Source organism: Colossoma macropomum, unplaced genomic scaffold (genome assembly GCF_904425465.1).
Source record: "Colossoma macropomum unplaced genomic scaffold, Colossoma_macropomum, whole genome shotgun sequence".
Taxonomy (NCBI): Eukaryota; Metazoa; Chordata; class Actinopteri; order Characiformes; family Serrasalmidae; genus Colossoma; species Colossoma macropomum.
This window is the reverse complement of record NW_023494790.1, coordinates 260,001-275,114: the sequence shown is the minus strand read 5'-3', so window position 1 is coordinate 275,114 and position 15,114 is coordinate 260,001. Positions and strand designations below refer to the sequence as shown.

The following is a 15,114-nucleotide window of genomic DNA, read 5'->3' as shown; positions in this document are numbered from 1 at the left end:
TATATTTGTCATTGAGGCTTTTTTTTTACTGGTATCACAAAATATTTTACTGTTTTGGTTCACTTTACATTTAAAAAAAATCAACAGTTACAAGTAATAAAGGCTCATTTAAATGAAAAATAATAAATAATAAATACTCCTCAAAGTTTTCACTGCACCATAAAAAGCTCCAACTGATCTGATAAACTGAATATTGTTTATCTATGTGTTGCTTATAACACTAACATTTATGGACATGTTATAAGGCCATTTTGTGAGAATGACACAGCCTCACTTACCTTCCTGGAGCACTTTGTAGTTCTACAATTAGAGACTGTTTTCTGTGCAGTGACACTGACATAGTACTGACATGTTAGTAGCTGTTATTTGGTACAAGTGGATCACATACAGCTGTGCTGTAGTCATGACTGTATTCTATACTGAAACCTATGGTTTATCAGATAAACACAGAGGAGTGACTCCTAAACCATAATAGAGTGCAGTTAAAAAACATTCTAAGATATAAAAATTGTGCTATGAAAAAATATTTCCTCTATTTTTGCGTATTTGTCAAACTAAATAATTTCAGAACCTCATACAAAATGCAATTTAAGACAAGAAATGGTCAATTCATTTGTTGAAAGAGCAGCTATAATCACCCATGAGAAAAATAAACATAAAAAGTGATGTTAAACTTAATAACTGTTTGTGAAACATTTAGCAGCAACAACTGAAACCAAACACTTCCTATAGCTGGAGATCAATCTTTCACGATCTTTCCACCGTTTGCGAATTTGCTATTATTCAGCTGCACTGGAGGGCTTTCTAGCACGCACTGCTCATTTAAGATCCTTCCACAGAATTTCAGTAGGTTCAGGATTTAGAAGTCAGGACGTGAACCTCAATTTTACTTCTATGGAGCCATTCAGAGGTGGATTTGCTCTTGGAGTCTTGCTGCAAAACTCAATTTTGCTTGAGCTTCAGATTAAAGACTGATGACAAAACATTTGCCCGCAAGATTTTATGGTAGACCATACACACCATCACACTACCACCACCATGTTTCACTGCAGATATGATTTTAGCTGTAATGGGACCCCTGTCTTCCAAAAATCTATTTTTTAACCCTTTAGACTGGGGGTCATCAATATGGTTTTTTGCAAATGTGAAGCTTTGTGTTTCTCTTGGTTAGCAGTGGTTTATGCCTTTTAATTCTCCCATGGATGACTTTTTTTCGCTCAGTCTTTTTCTAATGGAGGAATCATGAATGCTGACCTTATCTGAGGTGAGCGAGGCCTGCGGTTTCTTAGATGTTTGTCTAGGTCTTTTTGTGACTTTTTGGAGTCACAGCACTCTTGGAGGAATATTGGTAGCCTGGCGACTTCTTGCAAGATTCACCACTGAAGAGTCTTAGAAATGGCTTTGTAACCCCAGATGCCATCAGCCTATAGCAGCAATGATTTTATGAATTTCTTTAGTGATAAAATTGAAAAATTAGGCAGAAAATTCAGAATACGCAATTAAACTCTACAAACCTGCTGCCTTGTAATGCCAGCCTCAATCTTGAAAATATTATAATCACTGCAGAGAGGCTGGAATCATTTACCTTACTTCAACAAAATGAACTAGTTAAAATTGTTTCCTCCTCAAAATCTTCTACTTGTATATTAGATCTGATTCCTACAGGTTTACTCAAGGAAATTTTGCCAGAAATAACCAGGCCTATTCTGTCAATAATAAACTCTTCTCTTAGCCTTGGGTACATCCCAAAATCTCTTAAACTAGCAGTAATTAGACTCTGATTAAGAAAGCGAACCTCGATCCCTGCGAACTATCAAATTATAGACCCATCTCGAATCTCCCCTTTATATCAAAGATCTTGGAAAAAGTTGTGGCAAAACAATTAAGTTCCTTTTTGTATAGGAATCAAATACACAAAAAATTTCAGCCTGGTTTTAGACCACATCATAGTACAGAGACAGCAAACGAGCTCTTATTATTCTATTACCAAGGAAATGTGTCCCCCTCGATCTTAGTGCAGCATTTGACAAGATAGACCACTCTACCTTATTAGACAGACTAGAAAACCTTGTAGGAGTAACAGGAATAGCTCTTTCCTGGTTCCGGTCCTACCTCACTGACCGCTATCAGTTTGTTAATATAAACGGTGAATCATCTGTCCTCGCAAAAGTAAAGTATGGTGTTCCACAAGGCTCTGTTTTAGGACCTGTATTATTCACATTATATATGCAACTAGAAATTCTTTTTGCTGCTGAATAATATGCTGCTTGGTGGGGAAGTGATGTTTAGGTTCACAGCTGGCTGCATTCAAGTCTGGGGTGTTTGTCTAATCTGAGGGCTAAGTTGAGGGCTTTTCACTCAGACCATTTGGTGTGGGAAAAGTTTTTTCCTTTAATAAATGAATGAATCATTTAAAAATATGTAATTTGTGTTTACTCAGGTTGTCTTTGTCTTACATTATATTTTCTTTTAATATCTGAACCAATACAATTTAAGTATTCTGTTAACAATAAACTTGACAGAACTATACACAGCACTTTAATTTTCCTGGATAATTGATAAAGTCAATTAATAAAAAGCAAAAGTAAAAACCAAGATAAAACAAAAACAAACTGAAAAATAAGCTTAACTTTTGCTATGGTCAGCAATTTCAAGATGAAAGCAATGCACTTATGGCCAACTGGTGACATAAACAATCTTCTGATCTCTGCCAAGAATTTCAACAGAAACAGAGTGAAATAGGCGCTAAACCACATTTAGATGTAGATCTATGTAACTGTTAACCACACGGCTCCAAGATAACGCTGCCAAGAGAGGAGCTGAACATGCACTCCTATCAGTATGTGTAACACATTCTAGCGATAATGATCTGAAACTCATCAGCTGCCATTTGAAGGAATAATTTACCAAGAACTAAATGACAGTCCTGGAACGGTCTGTTTAAAATAAAGACCACTTGGTTTGACATTTTGTTTCCCACCATAATGAAATCAACACATTTTAAAGTACGGCACAAATGTCTAAATGACTTTTGGGTCACTGTGCATCTCTGAGCATTAAGCACAGAAATCGATAAAGTCTCCTATAAGGTTTTCCTATCAAACCCACAATCTTCCAGTGTTTTTCCTCGTTTGGTTCTTTCAGTTCTTTCTCTAATTGTGATCTAATGAATTTTACTGCTGCATGTCTATTGTTTACCTCAAGCAACTCACCCCCACTTTTAAAGAGACTTCTTTATTACTATTATTTTATTCTTTTCTCTGATGATGTATTTCTTATGTGTTGCTTTTCCCCAACGTTCCTTTCTCTTCACCTCTTTCCTCTCTCCTTCACCCCCTCTTACTCTCTGTTTCTCTCCCCATCTCGTATCTCTCTACTCACCCTCTTTCACCTGCTTCCCTCCTTCTCCATCTTTCTTTTTCACTCTCACTCCATCTTTCTATCGCTCTCTCTGTTCCCCATCTCATTTCTCTCTTCTTACTCTCTTCCTGTCTCCTCGTCTCTTTTGCTGTGTCTCTCCTTTTCTGTCTTTGTCTCTCTCTCATCTGTCCCTCTCCATCTCTCTCCCCTGCTTTCTTCTTGTCTCTCTTCTTTTCTCATCTCCCTCTTATCACTCTCGCTCTTTCACTCTCCATCTCTCTCTCTCCCTCTCTCTCTCTCTCTCTCTCTCTCTGGTTATATTTATAATCTACTTCTGATTCAGTATCTATTTGACCCACATCCTGTTCTATTGTGTGCAAACTCTCAAAGGATCTGCAGGATCATTAAAGAGAGCTGATCTCAGATCAGAATTAACTGTAATAATCAAAATTCCAAAAAGCAACCAGTGCTCCCAGATCAACATTCCTCTCCTCAGAATTTCATTCCACTTTCCACATTCCACTAAGAATAGAGAGCAGATCTGAGTGACAGTGAGTGATGACAAATGTTTGCACAGGACCACAAGCTGCATCATCACTGCAGACACTTTAAACTCACAGCTACAGCAGCAGAAAACAGACTGAAACGACACTTACTGTGAGTTACTGTGAGTTACTGTGAGCTACTGTGAGTTACTGTGAGTTACTGTGAGCTACTGTGAGTTACTGTGAGTTACTGTGAGCTACTGTGAGTTACTGTGAGTTACTGTGAGCTACTGTGAGTTACTGTGAGTTACTGTGAGTTACTGTGAGCTACTGTGAGTTACTGTGAGCTACTGTGAGCTCCGCCCACGTCCTGAGTTACAGACACACAATGCCATCAGTCTGACGCGGCGCTACAGCTACACAGACTGTCCCAACCAGATTAAGGAAAGCTTGGATTCCAGTCTGTGAGTCTGATCTAAAGCGAGAATGTTGTTCAACTCTGAAACATGAGTGCTTTAACATGAGCGCGCTGAGCTGGCACAGACAACACAGCTGTCACCGCTAAACAGTCTAGGCTAGACGCGGAGAGGGGTTTTAGGTTGGGGAGTGCACGTGTGACTTAAACAATGACTTCATGCAAAATCATTTGCTGACATTGTTTTTCTTTTTTCGAAAATGCAGAAGTTAAACAGAGCACAGCCCACTCTAAAGCCAGCACACGGGTCTTTACCCTGTTAGAGTTATTTTAAAATTCACATCTTTTTTGTGCATTATTTTTAGCAGTTGCAGTTATTGTTCTTCTTCTTATTATTATTACAACCCTGTTTCCAAAAAAGTTGGGATGCTGCGCAAAATGTAAATAAAAACAAAATGCAATGATGTGCAAATCATTTATACTCTATATTTCATTGACATTGCTTCAAAAACAACAAATGTTGAAACTGAGAAATTTTATTGTTTTGTAAAAATATTTGCCCATTTTAAATTTGATGCCAACAACACAAAAAGTTGGGACGGGGGAACAAAAGGCTGGTACAGTTGTGCAGTGCTAAAAAAACACCTGGTGGTTGATTGATAACAGGTCAGTAACATGATTGGGTATAAAAGAGCATCTCAGAGAGTCTTTCAGAAGTAAAGATGAGGAGGGGTTCACCACTCTGTGAAAGACTGCACGATCAAATAGTGCAACAATTCAAGAATAACGTTTCTCAACATTAAATAACAAAGAACTTCTGCTTTTCATCATCTACGGTTCATAATATCATTAAAAGACTCAGAGAATCTGGAGAAATCTCTGTATGTAAGGGACAAAAACCAGTATTTGCTGGTCGTGATCTTTGGTACCTCAGTCAGCACTGCATTAAAAACAGACATGATTCTGTAGTGGAAATCACTGCATGGGCTCAGAAACACTTCTGAAAACCACTGTCTGTGAAAACAGTTCATCACTGCATCCACAAATGCAAGATAAACTCTGAAATGCAAAGAAGAAACCAAATATAAACAGGATCCAGAAATGCTGCCGCCTTCTCTGGCACCCAAATAGTACCTGCTCTGTGAGGGTCCATGGGGGTCCTGACCACTAAAGAACAGGGTAAAAGGGGGCTAACAAAGTATCAGAGAAACAGATGGACTACAGTCTGTAACTGTAGAACTACAAAGTGCACCTATATAGTAAGTGGAGCTGATAAAATGGACAATGAGCGTAGAAACAAGGAGGTGGTCAGAATGTTACGCCTGATCGGTGTAGATTACTTACATACACACTATCGCCATGTGTTCCCTCTTTTACAGCTACCTGAAACCTGGATCCCCTGGACCTCAGGTAAGTAGATGTTTAGATTTATTCCATTAAATGTCTGCCATAATAAAAGTCACCTTAATGTCCACGGGGATAAGAGGTGAACTACAGCTCTGGTGATGTGTTGGAGTGTCCTAACATCATCACAATACTGACTAAAGACTGAATAACAAACAACAGGCCTGGACAGTGCAGGCTCTAATCCACCCACCCCTAATTATACTCTTCCTCTCCAATCTCACTCTTTCCTCTTCCTGTCGTCTTCGGGAGGGAAATAAACAGCAAATGAAGTCACAAGGCTGATTCGGAGGTCAACAGGAAGTTTGGAGCTACGGATCTTCACCAAACCGGATACTGCTGTCAATGTAACACAGAACCCCGGTCATGAACGCTGCTCCTAGTACTCTCTCTCTCCTTACGACAAATACCTCTAAACTGGGACATCCTGTTCCCAAGCTGACTGTTTACTGTGTGCAGCAACCTTATCACAGCTACAAATACAGTACTGGGCAAAAGTCAGAGACCACCTTCAATTTATTTAATTCCAGTCAAAACAGCAATCAGCACCTGAAAGACCTGCATGCTGTTGAGAAACACATCACCACAACACACTGTTTGACAGCTCAGATAAAAACACTCCCTAAATTACTAGAAGATACAGACGCGATGCTGCAGGAACATCGACGCAGATAGACTTCTCAGAACGCCATTCACTCAGCTTTAGGAAATGAAAAATATTTCTGAGGAGATCAGATAAAAGATAATCCATTTGCATGAGTGAGAGAAAGTTAAAGAAAAATAAGTGACAAAAACGTCCCTTTCCAAGACTGGACTTCAAAGAAGGATTCAAAGCTGCAGAGAAAATGTGTCTCCTAACAACCACCTGGAAGAGCTGGGAGACCCCAAAACTGCCCCCATCAGATAAACAGCACTTAAAGCTTTCATCTCTGAGAGAGAGGAGAAAATCAAGCTGCTTCAGATCTGAAAACATCCACAGGTGTTTCTGTCCATCCTTCCACTGTGAGAAGACGACTCAGCGCTGTGGGTCTGAAAGGATGTGTAGCTGATCAAGAAGAACCTCACTGAGAAAAGGAGACGGACACATCAAACAAAGAAGCTGAACGATGGACTGACCACCCCAGAGTCCAGACCTCAACACCACTGAATGTGTTTGATTACTTCAGAAAATCATCAACCAGCTTCTAAGACTGAACTTTGGAGGTGTGTCTGCAGATTCTTTGAGGAGCTGAAAGTGAGTCTCCTGAAAAGAGAGGAAGCTGGAATGAATGTGTGAACATACTTAAAAGAAACTGAGGTGGTTTATGAGTTGTTGAGTCTTTTGTGTGTTTCTGTTAAGGTGTAAGTGTTGAAGTGTTAGCTTTTAATCATTTTTGACTCGAGTTTTGAAAACCTCTGTAACATTTTATTTTCCCTCTTATTATTTTTTTTTTATCTTTAACATTTAACTAAATGTACATGAAATGTAATTGGATTTATTAAATCTAAGCTCTACCCCAAAACCTAACCCTAAATATTAGTGTCATCTCTGGCACAGAAAGCCTGGTGGAGCACAATAAACTTTAGGGACACAAACACAAACACAGTCCATCAATGAAATCATAAATTCACAGATTAACGTAACGCAATGCAGGAGTCGGTGGAAGTGGAGAATAAGAGTGATACAGTTATGACATCAGATCTCACAAAACCTTATTATACAGCATCACATTACAAATCCACAGTTATCTATCAGTAAACGATCACTGTGTCTGCAAATACACATCCAAACTACATATCAGAGCAGGGAATCACACTTTCCGGACATTAGGAATAACTTGACCTGTAATAATGCAGAATGACTCACCAGAGACGGTCACTGCTGAAAAGAAAAGATACAGGACAATTTTTCAGCTCAAGCTTGTCAAAAGCTTTCCTCCCAAAGTCACCAATCCATGACTGAATTAAAGTGATAGTATAGCAAGAGCGTCCAGACGTATGTAAATATATTATGTTTTATTGGCTGCTCTCAGCATGGGGTCACTGTGATCGGGCCCACAGCTGGTTACTGAAAGTGTGTGGAACATGCTCAGAGTGTTTTTAACTGCTCCCTTGGTTAGACGGACGCTGGCCGGCCCCACACTCACCAAACCAAGACTGCTAGGAGAAACAGGGAGCCTATTGGTTTTTACACAACAGGTAAAGGAAGATATGTGGAATATATCAGACAGCCTGACCATTATCATATGGAATAAACGCGCAACAATGTTAGTTACGGAGAAATAAATATATGTATTAGTTGTTACACTGAATTATTGATCATGTCGTGCACTGCTCCACAGCGACATCTGGTGGGGCCAGACCCCAGAGACGTCACTGCTAACTATAATCTTGATAATCAATTATTACCAGAAAATCTGGAAATAATTTAAGTATCTGTAGATCTTCTATAAGGCAACCAGCAAAACAAAGTGTGGCCGAAACGTCTATTTTCAACTTAGTTTCGTTTGACTGTCCTCTTCTTCGTGCAGGTGGATTATCTCATATCTAATCTACTCAGAAACATCTCCTGAAGAAGTCATGCTTAATGGCCGTTTGACTGGAAATGACTGAGTACTGCACAGTACTGTACGCATAATATGAGTTTCTGTTTCAAGTTCAAGAAAATGCAGAAATTATGTACTTCAGTCATCAACACATGGATGGTCACATGATGTCCACTGACCACACACTCTGAAAGCTCTGCTCTATACTCAGACTGACACTACTACGCTCTGCCTCACGTCACAAAAAACAGACAGCAGAATTAGGAAGAACTGCCGTTTGCGCGCGACCAGATATGACTCATCATTACACACTGAAACTATTAACAGTTTCAGTACTAGAGAACAGAACCGGATCTGACCGACTAAATAGTCCGATCAGTTTCTGTGACGTGTTTCGCCAAAATACACAGAATCAGTTGCTGCAGTTGCCCTGAAGAGCTCGAGTACGGTCTGATAAATGGTGAGAAACGCAACTCAAAGAAGACGATATTGTGTAATCACTCATAACCACAAATCACGATTAGATCAGGCTGACAGGATGACGTTGAGAAACACTTCACCACAACACACTGAGAGCTCAGATACACAAAACCACTGGAACAGAAAGACGCACATGCTGCAGGAACCGACTCAGATAGAGTTCTGAGAAAACCGGTCACTCAGCTTCTGTGAGCGCATCATACAGAACATACATCTGCAAATCAGAGGGACACTGTGTGCAAAAGTTCGGGCGCCCCTGGTCAAATGACATGCATTTGTAGTTTTATATATTAAAATAAGATAACACTCCATACAGAGAACACACTTCTGCACTTCTGTGAGAGGTCAGGAGCCTAACCAACGTACCAATGTCCCAACCTACATATATATAACTGTAAACGTCCTTCTTCATATCTATATTTACTTTTTTCTAATGTCATAGAGTGTTTTTACTGGTAAAACACACACACACACACACACACACACACCACACACACACACATACATATTATATATATATATATATATATATATATATATATATATATTATATATATATATAAATAATGCTGTAAGTACTTATTTTATAATAAAATACTGGCTAGTTATTTTACAGGATCATACTTAGAATGCTGCATTGGTTTAACATACTGGACAACACAATTTACAGTAATTTACTGGCAGCAGAGTTGAGTACATTTACAGCAAATTATTGTAAATTTAATACGCAGTAAAATATTGTAAAACATTTACCATGAATATACTGTAATTTTGAGCGGCTCTACTGTCAGTATACACACACACACACACACACACACACACACACACACACACACACGCTGTAGTGTTGCATTTTAGACTGTTGGTGTGGTTCCTGCTGTATTTAACCTATGCTGGTTTGATGGTCATCAGTTCTAAATTACTGCTTGCTGTTCTCCGTCTAGAAGTGCTGCTGCTTTTACTTACTTACTAATAAATAGTTTCAAATTATAATAAAGTTTAATTATCCATTAATCATTCTGAAAGCGTTCATAACAGCTAATTTTAGCGTGATGAGGAAAAATCACAGAAACTCTAATACAGATCATATTTTAAACAAGTTATATATTTTATATATATTTTATACAAAGATTTTTAAAAAGACTGCACTTATTTTAATGAAATATTTAATGACTGAGTTTATGAATGTCCTATTAAAGTGACTAATTTATGAATCTGTCTAGTTCATTTATTTTAATTGATTTTAAATGTTGTAAATCATTTATAATTAAGTCAGCTCTTATGCCATTCTAGCAAGATAAAATAGCTTTTAATATCATCTTCATGTTAAAAAGAGACTAAATTCTGATTGTAAGACGGTACAGCAAGAAGCTCTGAGCACTTACCGCCACTGCATGCTGGACGCGTTGCGCAGCGTCCAAAAATGTGAAACCAGTGTTCTTAATGAAGATACACACGCTGGAGACGATATCAGGCATTCGGCAAAACGTGATAAATTATGCTGAAAGTTTTATGTCTTTAATTTAATAAGAGCGGAGTGTTAATGGTGCTCTGACTGTGACACATTCAACACAGCACAGCAGCGCTTTGCACTGTATCTGCTATGTGAGCTACACTGAGTGGCACAGCCCTCGTGGCGCGACGCGTCCAGCAGCCTTAAGATAACTTTTAATTTAGTTTTTAGTTCAAAAGAGCTGAAAGTTAATGTATTTCATCTCCAGGAGTTCAAGGGAAATTATCAGGCCAACATTACTGATATGAAAAGCTTTCAAACATCTCCAACCTGTTTGGCATCACTTATTGATCAGCCGGAGTGTCCAGTCTGCTGGACCTGGAGATATGAGTGGCTCTATACGAGGGAGATGGATTACCGATAATGATGTTGGCCTGATTTGAGCTTCCAGAGTTGTTGGCGAGCAGACGGTCCTGTATCTGATGCGCTGGAAGATCAAAAAGGTCCAGGTAGTCCTCCACTGGATAACGAGCATGGAGACCGTCGCTAGGGCGGATTATACCTGGGTAATAAAAAAATAAAAGCATAAAATAATTAATTAATTATGAATAAAACAACTTCAAATCATCAATAAGTTACAGAACAGAGCAGAAGTCTATGGCAACCAGAAAAACCATTTATCTTTGAGCACATTAGAATAAATACACCGTTAAAACATCAGAATAAACACAAATAAACAAATACATTCAAATGCAGTCAGAAAGTACTGATTTCAGTAAAGTTATGAATATGTAAGTTAGAAGAGCACAGAGAGGTTTGGATCCTGACTTCTCACAGCTCTCTAGCCTTTAAATGGATGATTTAATCTAATGAAGGACTGATCAGATAAACCAGGTACTGGATGGTAACTGTATATACTGGACTTTGGAAATGTATATCTATGTATATTATACATAGTATATAGTATATTTATATACATTAATGTATGTTAATGTAGATTTATTGTAACGTTTGTTACTTTAACAAATAATCACTCACTGCCCACATAAAGTCTTATATATCATTTTCATAGATGTCCTAAGACTTTTGCACATATATTGATATGAAACCTGCAGTTGTCTGTTTCATATCAGTGCGACTGTCTTTGTGGAGAGGTGTGAATTGTCTTTCCACATCGCTGCCCCCTCATTGCTCACTAGCAGCTCAACACAGAGTCACCACATTTCAAAACAGTGCTAGTTACAAGCTATAAATATCCCAGATCATTTCTATTGCACTGCAGGAATGGTCACTAGGAGCCCTGAAAGAGGTTAACTGACTTTCAGTGACCCTCGTTATTAACCGGATTATATGTTACACATTTTATTATTTTGTCTCAGACGCTATTAATGTAACGTAGGAGGCGATGAGGCAGGATGCAAGTGCGAGTTGCTTTTATTTGAAAAGCAGAAACTCAGCAGCAAAGGTTCGTAGCACAGATAAATCCATGAAGAAACAAAACAAAGTAAAACAGAACTGAAACAAAACCTACAACCAGAGAAACAAAACCTACAACCAGAGAAACAAAACCTACAACCAGAGAACAAAACCTACAACCAGAGAAACAAAACCTACAACCAGAGGCAAAAACAACAGGGTATATAGACAATACAAGACCAGGGGACTGAGCAAACACAGGGGTATAAATACACTGAGGGGAAACAAGAAACACCTGAGACTAATATGAGGGCGGGGCTACAGACTACATGCAGGTGGAGCCGGCGACAAGGGGGCAGGACCAGGGAGGAGACAGACCAAAACAACAAAGGCACATGTTATAAGAAAACAAAGGCGCGTGGCAAACAAACAAAAACACACGGCACTGAGAAACCAGCAAAAAGCAAAAACAGAGAAAGAGCAGGACGGAGAGTGAACGGATGTTACAGTTAATCTCAGTGTGACTGCAACGCTTAAACCCCATGTGTCAAGACCAGAAAGCACTGCAACACAGTGTGTTCTGACCCCCCCTTCCCCCAACAACAGTCTATGGGCCGGCGGTTACACAAAAAAGAACAGATGTCTGGTTCACATAAATAGGCAGATTTAAAAAAAAAAACTACCTAAAACAATTTATTTTATTTTGAATATTTTTTGAATAAGTATTTAATGTCTATTTGCTGTTGCAGTTTTGGCATATTTTGAATAAGCAATGGCCGGTTCGGATGGCAAAACGTTCAGTAAAAATGAAATAAAAACACAGCTGGCTGACAGATCTGCTGAGATTTTTTAATTTAATTTCTCTTTTATTGGTTGAGTTTGACCCCTGATTTAAACAAAGGATAAATAAACACACATTAAATAAAGGTAATCCAGGTTAATGACAAAGAATCAGAATCATACAACAGAGAGAGTGAAGAACGTTGAGTGAAAAGAACGACAGCAAAATCAGCAAAACATAGAAACACTGAAACACAGAGACGCTGATAATCCAGTCACAACACAGCGGAGATGTTTCTGGAGGACACTCAGAGACGACAAACACATTCAGACTTTTAAATTCTATGCAGCACAAACATTCAGCGGTAAAAGTAAAGTCGTCTTTATTTTAGCAGATTAATATCACTGTATTGTGATGGGGATTATCTACAGAGAGTAACTATAAAAGTTTAACTAGTAATACCAGATTAACGACCACAGCACAGCCAGGTTAACCAGGAACTCGGGAAGTGAGTGTCCGCGGCTTACACACACTCAATAATCTGATCATAATCGGATTTCTGCAGTTATCTGATTATTCAAATGATCATGTAAACAGCACACTGTGATTTCTTAGATCAGAGTAAGGTCTAAAAATCTGATTAAGAAATCTGATAAAGAGGCTGGATTTTAGCTCAGTAATCAGATTTCTCAGTGCTGTAAACTGAGAAATCAGTTACTCTGATTTCTTTCGGATTTCTCAGTCTGAGCATGTGCGAAAACAGATGGTGGTCCCGGAAACAAGCAGCAGCGTCGGCGCGAAATGCAGCGAAACACTGTTGGAGCGACACTGAAACCAAATACATTCTCAACAAAATGAAGGATTTTAATTTTCTTCATCTTCTGGATGATTTTTGTTCATATTTTCAGGTGAAGTGAGTGATATATAAAAAAAAGTGAAGTTTGAGTTTTATGTTACGTTTACGTCGCGTCTTCTTCTGTGAGTTTATTGGCTGGCTGTGAAACAGAAATCTGATTACTGTCTGACTCATGTAGACCCAGAGTTTCCCCATTATCTGATTACTCAAGTGCATGTAAACGCATTGATTGGATTACTGGCAAAATCTGATTTTCTGCTGTTATCGGATTATTAAGTGCATGTAAACACACTCAGTGATATTCATAGATATCCCTTCCCTTTTGAGCCCTTCGAGTGTTTCAGACACGTCCGTGGCGTCTGACTGGCTTTGCCACGTTTCTGAAGTTGCCTGTGTTTCTTTGTTTGCAGTGCGTTTGTAAGACGCAGCTCTGACGTCGTGCTGATAAAGTGTTTTCTGCGTTTGCAGCGCGTTTATGAGTTTGCAAAGTGGTTTTAATTGTGCTATGAATAGCGTCTTGTCGGCCATCATAACAGAAGGAAAGACTGGGCTATTTAGCTTCTGTTCAGTTTCCACTTCAGAACAGACTGTATGAACTTGTGGGAATGAAGAAATGCAAAGTGCTTTATCTGAGGAACTTCATAAAAGAAAATCCCAACAGCTCTGTCCCACTGGACATTCAGGAAACTAAACAAACAAAACAGCAACAGAAGAAGAAAAACAAATGAACAGAATGAAAGGTTTTCAAAGACGGAAAGAGAAGAAGGGAAGACGCGTCACTGTGCTTTAGTTTATCCTCTTAACTCTTTCCAATTAAAGTTTCTTTCTCATAATTTGTTCCAAAATAAATGTTCCCTCTTTTTGTATAACTGTCATCAGCTTATTTTAACTTTCATCTCCAGTGTCTCACGTTCTTCTGCTCCGAGTGTAAACTGAACATACACTTCTGTACAAAGTGTTTCATTTGTCCATGAAAGAGCAGCACATGCAGCTTATGAGTAACAGAACATTGCAAAGACGCCTCAACAACTAAATATAATATCAGATGTTTCAGTAGCCACGTACACTTGCAGCCTGAAAATCCGCTAATAATCAGACTAATAGCTCAATCAGAATAGTATATCAATCTGAATAATATAATACAGTTTCTATCTGACTGATCGAGGTGGGTAATCCTGTAAATAATCCGTTAAATAGAAGAATAATATCCGTGTAAACGCCTGTATCTGATTACATTCCCTATCGGAAAGTTTAAGTCTGTTCTGATCATGTTCGTCGCGTCACAGTGAGAGTTTATACCGTTCAACATGGCGGAGCAGAAACTGGTCTACAGAGGAGACGAAGTTTATGCTCTGGTCTTTAAAAGACAGCGGTGGGACGGACGTCCAGCTTATGTGTCTCAGAACACGACGTCTTCCTCTCGGCCTTCTTTAATAAGGACATGTGAAGGACGTTTTCCTGAGTCTGACATCATTTTAAAGCAGTTAAAAACACAAGCGCTGCTCACTGCTGCTCATCTCACTCTGACTGGACTCACGTGATGCTGGTTGTTGAGTAGAGTGAGAATAAACACCTCAGTCTAAATCTGTAATCGGAATGTTCTCAGTTGGACTGGAGGAAATCTTTGCATGTAAACACAGACAGTGTTCAGTGAGTCACTCCTTCACCTTCATTCCAGCTTCCTCTCTTTTCAGGAGACTCACTTTCAGTTCCTCAAAGAATCTGCAGACACACCTCCAAAGTTCAGTCTTAGAAGCTGGTTGATGATTTTCTGAAGTAATCAAACACATTCAGTGGTGTTGAGGTCTGGACTCTGGGGTGGTCAGTCCATCGTTCAGCTTCTTTGTTTGATGTGTCCGTCTCCTTTTCTCAGTGAGGTTCTTCTTGATCAGCTACACATCCTTTCAGACCCACAGCGCTGAGTCGTCTTCTCACAGTG

The 15,114-nt window shown here is 39.0% G+C and overlaps 1 protein-coding gene across 2 annotated transcripts in view; it reads right to left on the bottom strand.

The window, feature by feature from the left end:
- Nucleotides 1-15,114, bottom strand: part of LOC118808973 (carbohydrate sulfotransferase 15-like) — a 102,595-nt gene that overhangs the window by 14,485 nt on the left and 72,996 nt on the right. For both annotated transcript variants that reach the window (XM_036571855.1, XM_036571856.1), the window contains exon 5: nucleotides 10,541-10,684. In XM_036571855.1, coding sequence (XP_036427748.1) covers nucleotides 10,541-10,684 — 144 coding nt within the window. The remainder of the gene's footprint in view (nucleotides 1-10,540; nucleotides 10,685-15,114) is intronic.